The sequence below is a fragment of the Rhinoraja longicauda genome, chromosome 16 (genome assembly GCF_053455715.1).
Source record: "Rhinoraja longicauda isolate Sanriku21f chromosome 16, sRhiLon1.1, whole genome shotgun sequence".
In the NCBI taxonomy this organism is placed as follows: Eukaryota; Metazoa; Chordata; class Chondrichthyes; order Rajiformes; family Arhynchobatidae; genus Rhinoraja; species Rhinoraja longicauda.
The window spans coordinates 33,649,303-33,665,959 of record NC_135968.1 but is presented as its reverse complement, the minus strand read 5'-3'; the positions used below and the strand labels follow the sequence as shown (position 1 = coordinate 33,665,959).

Sequence of the window (16,657 nt, the reverse complement as noted above, 5' to 3'; positions counted from 1 at the left end):
AAACCATGTTTTAAAAAAATATATAATTACCTCCAGAACAGTTCTGGAAACTACCTCTCCTTGAACAAATAACAAAAATGTTAAGATTTAAAGAGGAAACAGGCGAAGAAAGAACAATTTCAGCTGCATCAGTTCCGGGTCAGTGAGATTTTATTTCAATACCAACGGTTCTATTTAAGTAATAGGTGCCAGCAACAGTACCACAATACCAGAGTTGACAGTTGTGAATGGTAGCTATTTGGAAACAGACTTTCTTATTCCATTAGTTTGATGGATGGATGATCTTTTACTTGGTAAGAATGAATGGGTGGCAAAGGAATCTGATGTCAAGCTGTTTTGAGAATAAACAAAGAAATCCCCAAAAGAGCAGCTGATAGGAAGGATCTTATGTTGTTTATCCCCAAGATCCATTTATCTTGCTTGTTATTTCTATCTGGCTCTCTACACAGCCAATAAAGTAGGGGCAAAGGTGGGTAAAGAAGTTCCACTGTGGTTTTCTGTTCAGTTATAGATGGTTGCACTCCAGTAAGAACCTTGTACAAATTTGTTAATCTTCAACTCCTCTGTTTAAAAAAACATGCACAAGTTCACTGGACTATGTTAATAAAAGTTACATATAGTTTAACTTAACCCTAGATATACTCATCAGGTGAGAAAGTATCTGTGGCGAGAAACTGAATAAGAACCTTCATCAGAGGGTCATTTACAATGTTCTTCTCCTCACAGGTCCAGCCAAACCTGAGTGTTTCCAGCATTTTCAATCTTCATTACTGATGACATTTTCATTAGAAAAGCAAGATGCTCCCTGACTTACGATGCTTCAACCTACAATATTTTGACTTTGCGATGGTGCAAACGTCGGGGGGGGGGGGGGGGGGGGAGTGGAGTGGGTGAGCTGGGTGGGGGAGGAGGGGATAAGTGGGGTTGAGGGGGGATGGAGTGGGTGAATGGGTGAGGGAGGGGGTGAGGGGAGGGGGGATAAGAGGGGTTGAGGGGGAATGGAGTGGGTGAGGGGGGAGGGGGATGGAGTGGGTGAGTGATGGGGAAGTGGAGGAGGGGGGGGGTAAGGGGGGCTCAGGGATGATGGAATTGGTGAGTGGGGGGAGGGGGAGTGGGGGGGGGAAGGGGGGAAGGGGAGGGGGTAGTGGAGGGTGCTAGACAAATGCAGGGGAGGTATGGGGGGTTAAGGGGGGATGGAGTGGGTGAGTGGCTGAGGGGGGAGGGGAGGAGGGAGGATAAGGGGGGATGGAGTGGGTGAGTGGGGGGGGGGGGTGGAGGGGAGGGGGGGAAGTGGGGGGAGGGGGGGAAGTGGGGGGAGGGGGAGTGGGGAGGAGAGGGTGCTGGACCAATGCAGGAGAGGTTTGGGCCCAACGGGTCCACTCGGTCTAGTTATAAATAAAGCACATCAATGCCTCTACTTCCTGAGATTACGGAGATTTGATATGTCAAAGAAGATTCTCTTGAACTTCTACAGGTGTACAGTAGAGAACATATTGACATTTCATCATGGCCTGTTTCGGCAATTTGAACGTCTAGGAGCGGAAAAGACTCCAAAAAGTGGTGAACACTGCCCAGTCCATCACCGGCTCTGACCTCCCCACCATCAAAAGGATTTATTGTAGTTGCTGCCTCAAAAAGGCAGCCAGCATCATCAGCGATGCACACCATCCCGGCCACACACTCATTTCACCACTGCAATCGGGAAGAATGTACAGGAGCCTGAAAACCGTAACGTCCAAGTTCAGGAACAGCTTCTTCCCTACAGCCATCAGGCTATTAAACACACAACCTCAAATAAGCTCTGATCTACAATAGACTATTATTATTATTATTGCACTACTATTGTTTGTTTTGTGAATATGTGTGTGTGTGTGTGTGTGTATGTGTGTGTATGTGTGTGTGTGTACATGTGTGTGTGTGTACATGTATGTGTGTGTGTGTGTGTGTGTGTGTGTGTGTGTGTGTGTGTGTGTGTGTGTGTGTGTGTGTGTGTGTGTGTGTGTGTGTGTGTGTGTGTGTATGTGTGTGAGTATGGGTATATATACACAATGATTATTTTTTCTCTCTCGTTTATCATATTGTTTAGAGTGTACTATGTTTACATATTCTGTTGTGCTGCAGCAAGTAAGAATTTCATTGTTCTATCTGGGACATATGACAATGAAACACTCTTGGCTCTTGATTCCCCACATTCTTCACTGTGATGGAAGGCAAAAAAAGTCCAATCTCCTTCCTCTTTATTCTCCCGCGGTTGGGGTAGTCAAACCATCCGTCGGGGCGATCGAAGCTCCTGCAGTCGGCAAAGCCCCCGTGCCCGGGTGGTCGAAGCCCCCGTGCCCGGGTGGTCGAAGCTCCCGCGTTGGGGCGGTTGAAACTCCCGCGTCAGGGCGGTCGAAACTCCTGCGGCTTGGAGTTCCCGATGTCAGTTTCTGTCCAGAGACCGCGAGCTCCATAATGTTAAATCCGCAAGCACCAACGGTTGGAGCTCAGAGGTCAATCCCTGGTAAAGGGATCGCAGGCTCCGCAATGGTAAGTCTGCAGGCTCCCCACGGTGGAGCTCTCAAAATCGGTCTCCAGCAAAGGCCGCCAACTCCTCGATGTTAGGCCGCAATGTGGACGGAGATAGAATATGGAAGAAAATTGCATCTCCGTCGAGGTAAGAGATTAGCAAATGTTTCCCACAACCCCCCACCCCCATATAAAACAAGCTAAAGAACACTAAAAACATACATTTAACACATACTATTTAAACACAAAAGAAAGGACAGACAGACTGTGGGCGAGGCAGCCATTGCTGGGGCCACCCGGTGGACTGTGGGTTTGCGAGAACTAGAAAATTCTTATACATAATAGTAAATTTAGGGAAAAGACTTCCATTAAACAAAGTTACTCCCATCTCAAATTAATAACTGTAGAATTACTAGCAAATAGTAAACTTAAGAGTTTAAGTTAAATTCTAACAGTTGTAAGAAAATGGAAGTAAATGCAAACAAAATAAAAGTAAACAATGCACACAGAATGAGTTGGAGTGTTTGCAAAAGAGCATTTAATTTGTAAAATAGTGGCTAAGTTGAAAATCCATGATATGTTGGCAGAATTAAAAACAAAGACTGTTATTGAATTTCCAGGATTTCAGCAAATTATATTGTCAAACACAAAAACACTAGTCATAGTTCACTGCATTTAAAATAAGGAAACCATTATTGGCTTGCTGATGTTTACTTGGAATCTGAACATAAACTAGGTTGCTAATAACCTCTGGAATTTGTTTCTTCATACGAACGTCTAAAAACGTCAGATCTGTTAAAGTGTGGTTAATGTAAAACACATTTTGTAAAAAATCAGTCACAAGAGTGGATTGTCAATCTGACCTCCTTCCATGAACCATTCGGCAAAGTAGTTGTGCGTCACTGTTCTAAGACATTTAGGGAAGAATCGTAGAAAGCATGGAATTGTTAGCACAGAAAACGACCATTTAGGTTATCAAATGTGCCAGTTTTCAGTGCAGCAATCTTACAAGTCCCTTTCCTGAAAGCCCTTCAAATTATTCTCTCTCTAATGCTTATTCAGTTACAATTTGAAAGCACTAATTGATCCCCCTAAATTTTTTTTACCAGAGGGTATGGATAAGCATAGCGTGCACAAACACTTTGAGATCCAACCAGCAAAAGTTAGTGTAAATTTGAAGATGGTAGATCATACCAGATGGTTCTGAAAAGATCTTTTTAAAGAGGTAACTGAAGGAACAGGCAGGAAAATGTCTGTGGAAGCTACTTTATGAAATCTGTTATAAAGTTGAAGTTGAAGTTCCTGAACACAATTATTGGGTTGGGTGGGGAATTGACTGGGTGGCAGAAAACATAGAATTAATTTACCGGGTTATGTATAGTGGTGTCCTGCAGGGATTCATGTTGTTGGAGCAACTACTTGTTGCATTAACAGAAATATTTTGGTACCATGATAGGATGTTGTGTCCTTAAATTTGCTGATGGCACAAGGATAATAATTGGGAGGGGCAGGAGGGGGAGAAAGAGAGAGCAAAAAGGAGAAAGAGAGAGAGAAAGAAGAGAAAGTGGGAGCTTCCCCGCTAGCTGTGTTCCCCAGTTGTAGGTTTGGAGGAAGATTGAGCCACTGTGACAAACCCGAGACCACCAGAGCCACCATATGTTCAAGACTGAGCTTTCGGAACAAGCCTAAGATTGCTAGCGCCTCCTCACATGCGCACTGATGACGAAGAATAGCACGCCTATGCAGACCTAGACTTTCTTGTCACTATAATAAACCATACAATGTGAATTGACCCTACTGCTTGTGTTGGTGTCGTCATTGTTGACCTGGTGTCATCCACAATGCCACAGTGGATACATTTTGGACCCAAGCAGGATATACAGAGTAACCTCTAAATGATTATAGAAAGAATGAAAAAAACTTGTGGGTTTATATGCATAGATCATATATAGGTAGAGAGAGTAACAGTGCTTCCAAGCTTTTATATTTTTTCTAATTCTTGGATAGATGGCATCTCGAGAACTGTAAACATTTCATGCCACCACAACTTAGAAATAATAATATCGGTCTTGGAGAGAGTGCAGCATTATTTACCAGTGATATTTAGATCCCATGTGATACTGTTACAAGGAATGATGATGCAAAGTGGGCTTTTGTCCCTGGAATACAGATGGTAAAGGAGTGATTTCATTGCAGTTTTTGACAAATTAATGCGGGGCAATAGGGAAAACAAAGAGATCTCTTTCCACTGCTTGTGGTTTCTAGAGCTAGGAGATACAATATAAAATTATAACCAGGCCCTTAAGGAATAACATTTTATTTGGAAACATTTCATATGCAAAAGGTGGTTGATACTTGGACCTATCTTCTGCAAGTGGCCACTAATACCTGATTAATTATTAATTTTAAATATAAGATTAAGTTTGGTCACAGATCATTTGTGATCTTATCGCATGTCAGAACAGGCTTAAGCAGTTAAATAGGCTGTTCCCATACTTACATATAAGTCACATGAGAAATCAAGGCAGATCAACAAAACAAGCAATTTTATTCTTTTAAAAAATCCTCTGCTTTCAAAAGATCCCCAGGCTGAATTTCGAAGTAGTTTTAATACAAGTAGCACAACAATGTGTATTATTACCCGCACATAGTGGAATGTCTTTATTAATTCGTGAATATACCAGTAACTCAGTTCTCCTCCAAATTATCCTTGTGTTGGAATCAAACTATTCTTATTGGTACTTGCTACCCAGACTTTATGCAGAAAAATGGATTTGCCTGATTAACAACGCAGATTCTCCAAGGAATCATAATTATTTTCTATGCATACATGGTTTATGGAAAAGTTTTTTTAAGAAGAAGCGCCTGTAAAAGCTCTACTCTACTTTTTTAAGCATGAATTGGCACAAGTACTAACAAGGAGGAGAGCCAAATCTAAAATGGCATTGATTCAAAATACTTAAGCTTTCACTCCAAAAACAAATTTTGTGTACACATCAAACATCAACATTAGAAAAAAAGCAAATGGAAACAGAAGAATAAGATTAGATTAAAAGCATTCCACGCAGGAATGCAGACAATTCTATAGAAGTGAAAAATCAAATAAAAATTGGTCACTGAAGAATTTCTTTCAATCTCTTTGAATCTTGGCACTACTTGACCACCATATCATTTTTATAATAAGTTCCAGATGATCATCTAACAAGGTAACATCATCCAGCAAAAACCTGTTCTACTGAGCGGCAAAGAGGCCCAACAATTAGTGCCACTGCCCTTGCACATCAGGTTACAAGGATAGTGCCTCTTGAAGCCTTGCGGGTAATGCTCTCCTGTGCATCTCTCTCCATAACCCATTGATCCCATTGCTTGCTGTATGTACTGAATGCTGTGGAAGCTAATGGTGTTCCTCTATCAATGCACTCAGGCATTCAATATTCTCCCATGCTGAGATTGTCACTTTGAAAGGATCCAAAGTAGTGAGAAAACTCCATCAATACTACAGTGTCTCTAATAACCATCTGCTTGCTATATTACCAAACGCCCCACTCCTTAAAATATTCATTTTTTAAACTTGCACATAGACACACTCAGGCTGCACTATGGTGGCAATCATCCACAGATATGTACTCAGTCATTATGGAGAGCGGTGGAATAGAGGGTCAATATTTTCCCCAAGTCTCCATGAGTATTACAAACTGTAAGTAAATGCACACATTTTTACAAGATTAAATTCATGTACAGTACTTAAAACTGGGTACAGTAAACTGGACGCTATACATCTCTCAGATGATATCAGTGACAGAGCTGGAGCTTTGGTTTTAGTTGAAAAGTGATCAATCATAACCTAAAATGTGGGTAAAATAGGATAAAACTGTGTATATCTTTATTCAGCTGTGCTGTTCCCAACCCCATGCCAGCTCACAGTGGGCCAAATTTGCTGCTGAATTATTCACTGCAGCAAGCCAAGAATGGCAATTTAGAAAAACACTTCAATTGAAAATAAATGTGGAAAAATAACTTACAACTTCTCAAACAACAATTGTGGTTTCACATCTTAATTTGCTAACAGTTAAATGTGCCCGCTTCTCTGTTTTCATTTGTACAGAAATATTTTTGGATGTGATATTTGATATCTTTAAATTGATATTATGGAAAATAATATGCTCTGTTATATGGAAGAAAAGTACAACTTCCCACAATAGCAACCTCATCAAGCAGCACCTGTCCTGTCTGTGGCACAGATCCTGCACAGGACTCTTTAACCACTTTCATACCCACAAACCTAGAATGGAAGCAAGTCACCGTCAATCCCAAGGGAGTGCCTCGGGGAGGAGAGTGAGGTTTGGTTGGCCAAGAGTGGTTCCAATTTCTTGTGTGACCACTTTTCAATCAGATTGGAATGTCTGATTTCTCCTCAGATTGCTCAGTTAAATGGGGAGCTGGAGACATGGGGTTATTTCTGCTGGCTAATGATGTGGTACATGAGGCAAAATTAACATGGAAGCCATTACCAATTCAGCTTCTGATCACAAAGTCCCAAGGAAGGTCAGAAATCACATTACAGTTAAAATCAACACTCAGATGTAGAGAGACTACTTGGGTAAGTTACCAGACACTCAGCACCCAATGAATGTATATTTATTAATTCATGTATATTTAGGCTGTATTCTATTCAGGGAAAAGAAAGGAAGAGCAAAAACATGCTGCTAGAGATAGTGATTAAATAAAATCATTTTAAATCAGCGCTCAAGGTGCAGTCACTGGTCTGCACTGAGTCAGCTATTTGCAGATTGGGGATTGATTCGAGGAATGTGGCAGGAAGCTGTGTCGGGATGTAAATGCTACTGGACTTTCTGGATCAAGGAGGAAACATTTAAAGACATAAAGTGCTGGAGTAACTCGACGGGTCAGGCAGCATCTCTGGAAAGCATGGGTAGGTGATGTTTCGAGTCAAGACCCTTCTTCAGACAGGTAACATTTGAACTGAGCTTCTCGTTCTAATCACTGCTTAGCAATCCTTATGAGAAATCCCTGTGATTGGACATCCACTAAGCAGATGATCTACATAAACACAGCTTTAACACCTTCTGCAGTTGAATATGTATCAACACTGCACAGATCAATCAATAAACTTTGTTGGTTCTGGCAGATGACAAATCTCTCTCGAAAACTGCCAGTCAGGAGTGAGCAAAGCAAAAGAAGAAGGTAAAGATTATTCAGTGAAAGTATTGGGGATGCATTTCACTGGAGCTACTAGATTTTCAGCAATGATTTGAGGGAAAATTCAAAAGAAATTGCTCAAAGGTTCACTTATGCCAGTCCCAGTCTTCATCTTTTGTCAATAAATCGCAAGAATTCTCTCAGAAATTTTACTCTTCTGACCCCAAATTGTTTTCAATTAACATAATGAAGTATAAATATGATCGCTACTTAGTTAAGTGCATTTTCAGACAGGTTTCCTATCTTTAGCAGCACCACACATAATTTATGAACAGCTGCAGTAGAATTTTAATTAATAAAATCAGATATTACTTTCTTGCGTCATCTTCAGAGAGGAAGGGCAAATACATGCAGATGCTGTTTAAAATACAACTGCATGTGAGTAATGGTGCTTGCAGAAACAGACAGTGGCAGACGCGTGCAAAAATGGACTCTGGCCTCAGGGGAGTTTAGTGATTTACTATCAGTGAAGGGTAATAATCACTAAAGGCACTGCAATTATCCCCAAATCATTTAGGATTTAAAAAATCATTGGTGAGAAGATAGAGGTCAAAAGGTCTCATGTCAGGGGAAATAAAAAGCTCCGGCCATCAAACCAAAGGTATAAAATACTTTTTTTCAGGTTGACAGGGTAGGTGGGAATATCTAAGGGGATGAGCTGTGACAGGCAGTGTGACCATTCCATAATCAACGCAGTAAATGGGAAAATAAGCAGCAGCCTTTTGATTAATAGGAAAGCAGAAATGGCCACTGCAGGAGTCTAAGAAATAATGCTCTGTGACAAGTAATTAATGTCAGAAATATGACAGCCATTCTTGGTAAATCTAACCACAAAGGAATACACAACATACTAAGTCCCAAAAGAACATTTAAGTATCTGAATCAAATAATAAAAAGGTAAATTGTACTTTAGTCACAAATATAGCATTGTCCAAGGGAGTCAATAGTCAAAACAAATGTTTATGCTTCGTGTGTACATGAACAGTGACAAAAAGCCACGGCATTTTAAGAAGTTTGAAGATTTCATGATCAGGTTTGATGCAACCATGTCTCATAGACAGCAATCTCATGCATTCTGGAGAGAACACCTCGAACTCCTGGTCACTGATTAAATATTTTTCTTATTCCGTGTGTACATGTCTACCATTTCAAGTTCTAACATTCTTGCCAGTTAAATGGTAATTCCTACTTGCGTGTGTTATTGTGTTGTAGAGATAAGTGTGAATTATCCCATAATAAAGTGATGGCTGGTGCTTAAATAAATCATAAGTAATCCGCAAATCACATATAACAATGGTTGATATTTTTCAAGCTTTAAACCAACTTTCTATCATCACATTTCATCAATAAGTTGTTTATTTTCTTCACTGGTAAAAAAATACATGATTGACAAATAAGCCAACGACAAACAAGGATGAAAATGCACAAAGATATCAAATGAATTAAAATCAGACAAATTCTTTCCTTTGACCTTTTCATGAAAATATATTTCCTCATGCCTCTCCATTTAAGAATAAGTGATCAGGCCGACAACCTACTATGTAGCCTCAGTCACTCCATTTGCTTATATGGGTAGAGTTGTAGAGGCATATATGACTCTCAAAATACTGACAAGTGTACCAAAATATTCGGGAGCACCTTATGACAAGTGTCATCAATGATTGCAATTATAAGTTAACTTGAAGTGCCAAATGCAAATATATTAAACAAATCCAAGAATCTCATTTACCACCAGAACTTAATTTATTTAAACATATTTAATTAGAAACTATCATATTATCTTTTCACCTCAGAAATATGTCATTTATTGCCCAACTTGGTTTACTGCTCAACATTTATTCGAAACCCAACAACATATCCTTATATTTGTTTTTCTGTATGTAATTGAGTTTAGGGAGGTTTGAGAATCAGGGGGCTATCTTTATCTTAGGAGAACTGTGGGCCATTTTTCACCTATAACCCCTGCGGATATTTAGTGCAGTATATCAGTGGGCCATATTTAGTTAAGTATATCAGTAGGCCTTATTTAACACAGCAACTGTGTACCATATTTAGTGTGGTATTTATAGACAATAGACAATAGGTGCAGGAGTAGGCCATTCAGCCCTTCGAGCCAGCACCGCCATTCAATGCGATCATGGCTGATCACTCTCAATCAGTACCCCGTTCCTGCCTTCTCCCCATACCCCCTCACTCCGCTATCCTTAAGAGCTCTATCCAGCTCTCTCTTGAAAGCATTTATGCGCCATATTTAATGAAATATATTAGTTAACTGTATTTAGTGTAACACATCATTGTGCCATCCTTACAGTAGCATATTAATATGCCATATTTCACAGATATATCATAGTAGTTAATTATGTCACATTTAACATGCTAAAACCCATTAGATTAGTGCTCCATCTTTTCTTTTTACAAACACACGATAATTGCTTGAAGCTAATGTACTTTACTTTGGCAGCTCTAAATTTAAATGAAACATGTCCATGTTTTGAGATGTATTTGGCTGCTTAGAGTAAACTCCACTGGCTTTGAACAATTGTGCTGTGATAAGTTGATATTTTACTTTAAGATACTTTGTTAAATTATCCAGGATGTACTTGGTGGCGCACACACATACAACACTAAAGATGGTACTCAAAACAAAAATACGCAAAAGATGATGCTCTGGACACAAAGGACAATGTTAAATGAGTTCTGATATGAATTTACGATATTTCAATGTAATACCAACATCTTAAGTATAGCATTAAGGTGTGCCTCATAGCATGGTATATAATTGTACCATCTTTAGTGTTAATCATTGGTGGGTTATCTTTATAGTAGCATATAATGCACCATACTTAGCATATATTCATGTAGTATATAATTGCACTGCATTTACTGTGGTAGATCAAGCTTGCCACTTTTAGCATAGTATTTCAGTGTGCCATCTGTAGTACATTAGTATATCCAAGTACTCTTTGTCATGCACTACACAGCATGGTATCTGATACAAAATGGTATCAGAACTTTAACACTGTCCTTTATGTATCCAGAGCACCAACTTTTGCATTGTATGGGTGTGCTTCACTCAGAACATCCTCGACAATTTTAACAAAGTATCTTAAAATAAAACAGCAACTTATTCAGCACAATTGTTCAAAGGTAGTGTCGTGTATCCTGTACACTAAACAAACAAAAGCATCTCAAAACATGGGCATGTTTAATGTAAATTTAGTGTTGCCAAATCAAACCACCTTAAATTCAAACCATTATTGTGTATTTGTAAAAAGGAAAGGGAATACTATATTACATTCCAAACAGAGGTAAGATCCAGTGCTCACAGGCTAATATTATGTGGACTGGTGCAGGATTTTTTTTTCTAACAAGAGTATAACAAGAGTAATTTTTTGACTGTTTACTATTGAAATAATACAACACAATTTTGGCAAATTTCAACAAAGTATTTTTAAGTACTCCTGTGATAAATGCTAAGCTCTGGACGCAATAAAGGCCGTGCAGAAGAGCACGACCAAATAAAAATTAATTTACCGTTGTGCGGAGAGCAACTGGGTCAATTGTTATATTTTGGATTTTCACTGCACCAGTGAATGTGCACCAAAAATTAAACAGATGCCCCACAATCACAATGTCAGCCAGTGAATTTAAAACATTTGCCAAACCAGAAAAATACTAATCAACATTCAGCAAATAATCACATGCAAAAATGTTGCTATTTTGGGAAGGTTTAGTTTTGAAGTGATCGTTCTGACCAGAACAAAAAAAACCTTGATTTTACCAATGAGAAATGTAGCTTCAACAATTTGTAAAGGGAATGCATAAAGGAAATCATTTACATTGTATTTTAGTTTAAAACAAAAGTAAATCTAGCCTTTCATTCTAAAATCTAGCTGACATTTCTATTTCACTCTTTAGGCACATCAATAAAGTAAACGTTGAGGGAGCCCATTCCATCGTTCTATCCCATACCTTCCCTGTAGTGTCAATCTGCCCATCCATTACTCTAGAAATCCTGCCTCTGATAGCTGGAGTTATATTTCACGCAAATATGTTTTTGCATCAGGGAGGACCTCCACATATTATGCTTGAACACAAGTTTTGTTGAGTTCACACTCCTAAAATTAGCCATGCAATCATCTTTTATCTTTAGGTATGCTCAGAGATCATTGTTTCATCCAACTACTTTGACATTTTCCTCCAAAATGTTCTGTACATTTATCTTCTTTCTGTACATTTATCTTCTTTCATTACTCTAACCCCTTATAGCTGAGGCTGCAGACAATTGGGCCAGAGCTGTTGCACTGAGCTGCACGGCATTTGGGCCTTCATCTGACTAATGGGAGATCCCCACTTGTCCCTGTGATATTGGTGTTGGTTATTATCATGTATACCATGATACAGGAAGAATCTTTGTTTTGTGTGCTATCCAGGCAAATCAAATCATAAATGCAATCAACTACGAATTAATATAACAGGTAGAGCAAGAAGAGAAAATAAATAGTGCTCAATATTGTGTCACAGCTACTGAGAAAGTGGAAATTTAAAAAAAAGTGCAAGGGGCCCCAACAAGATAAATTGAGAGATTGGGAATATATCCTTAGCTTATGAAAGGTTTACTCAATGAACATCCTCAGCCGAGGATAAAATGGGGAAGCTTATATTTTTATACACATTGAACAGGACCAGGTTTTCATTATTCTTCTGCAAACTTCTGCAAAGATTACTTTCCCACACCCACCCACCCCTCATCCTTATGCTATTTGCAAAATTGCAAGCACAATTACAATTGGTGATGGACATGAAATCAGGTGTGGACCAAGCAATTTGATCTGTAATAAACAAGAGCTGAGTTGTTTCAAGGTTACTGTAGTTTTATGAGTTCTTTCGTACTCTGGGGGTAAGTTTTATCGGTTAGAGAGCATTTTGGATTTCAGAAGGCAAGAGTACTCTGGCTATTAATGAAAATCAAAAAGTAAGCAGTTCCTGAAAAATGGAAATAAAATCAAAAAAATGCTGTGTAAGTCAGGAAACATCAGTAGAAAGAGAGGCAGAAATAAATGTTTCAGGTCTGAGTCCTTTCGTCAGAACTCGACAACTCTGATGAAGGGTCTCAGACCTGAAATGTTATCCCAGTTTCTCTTACCATAGGTGCTGGTGATTGTTTCCAGAACTTTCTGTTTTAATCCAGCTTTTATTCTGGTTTTGAGATCACAGTTTGATACCTGGTTATGTCAGTTAACTAAGGCATCAATCCATGAAATGCCACGAGTAAACTGAAAATGAGATCCAATGTGCAGAGTGACTCTATTTTCAAAGAAGAATTTTTTTTTCCTGGCAAAGCAAAATAAAAAGTAAATTTCAAGTCACAAATAATTACTCACCTGATCTGTCTCAGGACTATCTGCTTGCTCAAGAATCTAAACTTGTACTCAATTGTCAATTTTATACCACCCTCTAGATTTTGGTTCACAATGCAGATAAAATGCTGTTCTTATTTTTCTCATGATGTTAAAATTCCCTTCTATACAGGTTAGTTCTGCATTTCTCATATTTTCAAAAAATGTTCTACATTTATTCCTTATTACTTATTTAAACTTTTAGCATTATTTCTCAATGCACAAGAACAATCCAATAATCTTTGCAATAAAGTAAAACTAACTATTCATCACTGATCTGTAAACACTTGAAAGCTCAAATGATTGAAAACCACCAGAAACTGTTCAAACAAGATTTTGTTTTACACAAGTGACAATTCAAATATGTTGTGTTAAAGATTAACCCCTACCTGATCTGGTTCCAAGCCCATATCAGATAAAGCAGACAAGAAAAACATTTCTGCTGGCTTGCCGACAACTTCAGCTTCAATATCACAGGCATACTGGTAGAAGCAAAGGAAAGAAAATCAAATTCGCATACCCTTCGTGATAAAATATTGCAAACAAAGCTGTAAGCACAGATTTTCATGATGTACATGAAAGAAAAGTAATGAAGTTGTAAGTTATTTAAATATTTATTATGAGCAGCTACAGTCACTTCCCTAGAGCAAGGGAGTCAAAAACCAGATGGCATAACTTAAGGTGAGAGGAGCAAGGTTTCAAAGAGACTCGAGGAGCAACTTTTCCCACACAGATGGTGCTTTCATGGAACGAGAGGATGGGTGGAGCAGTTACAAATATGACATTTAAAAGACATTTAAATAGGTACAGGGTTTAACAGAAGGACACAAAGTGCTGGAGTAACTTAGCAGGTTAGGCAGCCTCTGTCGAAAACATGGATAGGTGATGTTTCAGGTCGAGACCCTTCTTCAGACTTCACCTGAAACGTCACCCATCATGTTGTCTCGAAGATGCAGCCTGACCTGCTGAGATACTTCTGCACTTAGTGTCCTTTTGTGTATTAACCATCAGCTGTAGTTCCTGATTTCTACATGGTTTAACAGGTTTGGAGGGATATGGGCTAGGCTTGGTTAAGCAGATTGGATGGCATGGATGAGTTGAGCCATTTGTACAGCTCTGATGACTCTATTTATTAAAATGTGTAAGATGCAACAAGTAGCGACTGCGACAATTAAATGAATAATTATTTACTCCGCCAACTAATATGATGCATTTTACATGAGGGGTTTTCATTTTACATAAAGCTCTGTTGTCACAACAGAACAGCTCTTAGGATGAATTTTCGATCAGACATTATTTCAAGTATCATGGAAATTACTCTTTTTGAGAGTAATGATGCTCCGAACTATAGATAAATGACATTTGCCCTGATTTTAGTGGCAATTTACCAGCACAACTCATTGATTCATGAAATATCTTTACACCTCCCTCTGGTGCAGGAACATTTGCATGGCTACTTTGGGTTTGGGCAGGTTCCTAAGCGTCCACACTGCCTGCAATGTGGATGCTTGAGAAACTGCCCAAGCCAAAAGTAGCCATGCTAATATTGACGGTTAGGTATGATATGCAATGCCCTTGAGTTAGCCGGGTGTCAAAACAAGTAAAATTATTCAACCTCTACTTTAAAAAAAAATCTCTTAACTAAACACAAAGGACTTATAAACATCTAAATATGCTGATAGTTGGCTCGCTCCCTTGTAGTCACGGACATCATTAGGGACATCATTAGGGACATCATCATCTTCCTGAAACATGTGTAGCCATGCTCACTATTTACTTGGATTTCTACCGTACCTTGGCAAAAGCTCAAGATTCAGTAATGAAAAACACCGCAAAAGGCTACCAGTAATTTGGAGGCCAGGCCTTCTCCAGAAATCTTGATGTTACCGATAATTAAGTAGGGTAACGTGAGATTTTGTGTGTGCAATACTTCCCTACAAAATCTAGACGATTACGTGTCATGCATTGCAGAAGTACAGAAGTAACCTTGATCTGTTTACCCATTCATCCTGACATTTAAATGTGTAATTTCCCTTAACCATGTTGTGCAATAGGTCAAATGTCAATTAAACTGAAAATGCCCAATGCAGTTTCCAGCAAGATCACATGATCAGCACTACACCATGTAATGTAGTTTGCACCCAGCAGAGGGGGGGGTTGTGATTTTACAAGCTTGGCTGAGATACACTAGTGTAGCAAAGCAGGCAACACACCAAATTACTGGTATCTTTTTGCGGTGTTTTTCATTACTGAATCTTGAGCTTTTGCCAAGGTACAGTAGAAATCCAAGTAAATAGTATGCATCGCTACACATGTTTCAGGGAGATCATCTCTAATGATGTCCGTGACTACAAGGGAGCGAGCCAACTATCAGCATATTTGGATGTTTATAAGTCCTTTATAAGTCCTTTGTGTTTAGTTAAGAGCTTTTATTAAAAAGTAGAGCTTGAATAATTTTACTTGGTTCTGAGCTGTATAGCTCTATTACTATGAATGTTACCTAAAAGTTGCATTGTTGAAAGGTCACTGAAGGTTAGATGAAAAAGTAATAGTTTGAATTGCCTTTACCATCATCTCTAGTAGCTTGTTCCAGGCACCTACCACTCTGTGGTGTCAAAATGCAGATTGGGTTTTAGGTCACTTGAACGCGAAACAAACCATGATAACAATTTCTAAAAGCAAAGATGCCCATGTTTGGAACTCTTATTGAGATTTTGGATTTTGTACTGGAGTTATATGCAGCACCTACTAAGTGTACCAAATGTGTCTAAAGATCAATATTTAAGGAAATCAGTTTATGTATTTTCTAGTGTAGGAAAATAACTGCAGATGCTGGTTCAAATAGAAGGTATTTATTTCACAAAATGCTGGAGTAACTCAGCAGGTCAGGCAGCATCTCAGGAGAGAAGGAATGGGTGACATTTCGGGTCGAGACCCTTCTTCAGACTTTTCAGTATTTTCTAAGTTTGAGTTATTAACAAATGCTTTCATTTCATTTGGTGCTATGCTTCTCATACTTCAATCAAGAAATACCATAAATGGTAACATTCTGTTGTAAAATTGTTGCTGTAACATTATATGAGTAATGAATTAACAGTCTTAAAAGAGAAAGGAAGTCGGCACAAAATTCCTCATACCTCCAAGGCCTTCATGTAAGCTCCAACATCAAGTTTCATCCCATCTGTTTCCTTATAATATCGCCTAATGTATGGAAATAGAAAGAAATGTAGAGATGTATTTATAAAATGGAAGATACGCAGAGTTTAGCTGCAGTTTCTTGTATATTAAACAAAGCATCTCTTACAATTTCCCCTTCAGCAACGAAAGCAAACAATAGCAGCCGTGGTGCACATATTCATATAGCAAACAGAATAGGAAAGATGAATACAGCTCAATCTCAGAGACTTTATTTTAATTTCTTTTGAAAAGCAGTAAATGTCTTTTGATATTTTAGCTCTAATATGGAGCTTTTTTCAGCTAGGAAAGAATAGGTCAAATGGATTCCTTCAAACAAATATCAACTGAAGATG

The 16,657-nt window shown here is 38.7% G+C and overlaps 1 protein-coding gene across 2 annotated transcripts in view; it reads right to left on the bottom strand.

Annotated features, from left to right (window-relative positions):
* lhpp (phospholysine phosphohistidine inorganic pyrophosphate phosphatase) overlaps positions 1–16,657 on the bottom strand; it is a 161,918-nt gene that overhangs the window by 96,142 nt on the left and 49,119 nt on the right. For both annotated transcript variants that reach the window (XM_078413593.1, XM_078413594.1), the window contains exons 4-5: positions 16,265–16,328; positions 13,517–13,609 (exon numbers count right to left, since the gene is read on the bottom strand). In XM_078413593.1, the coding sequence (XP_078269719.1) occupies positions 13,517–13,609; positions 16,265–16,328 (157 nt within the window). The remainder of the gene's footprint in view (positions 1–13,516; positions 13,610–16,264; positions 16,329–16,657) is intronic.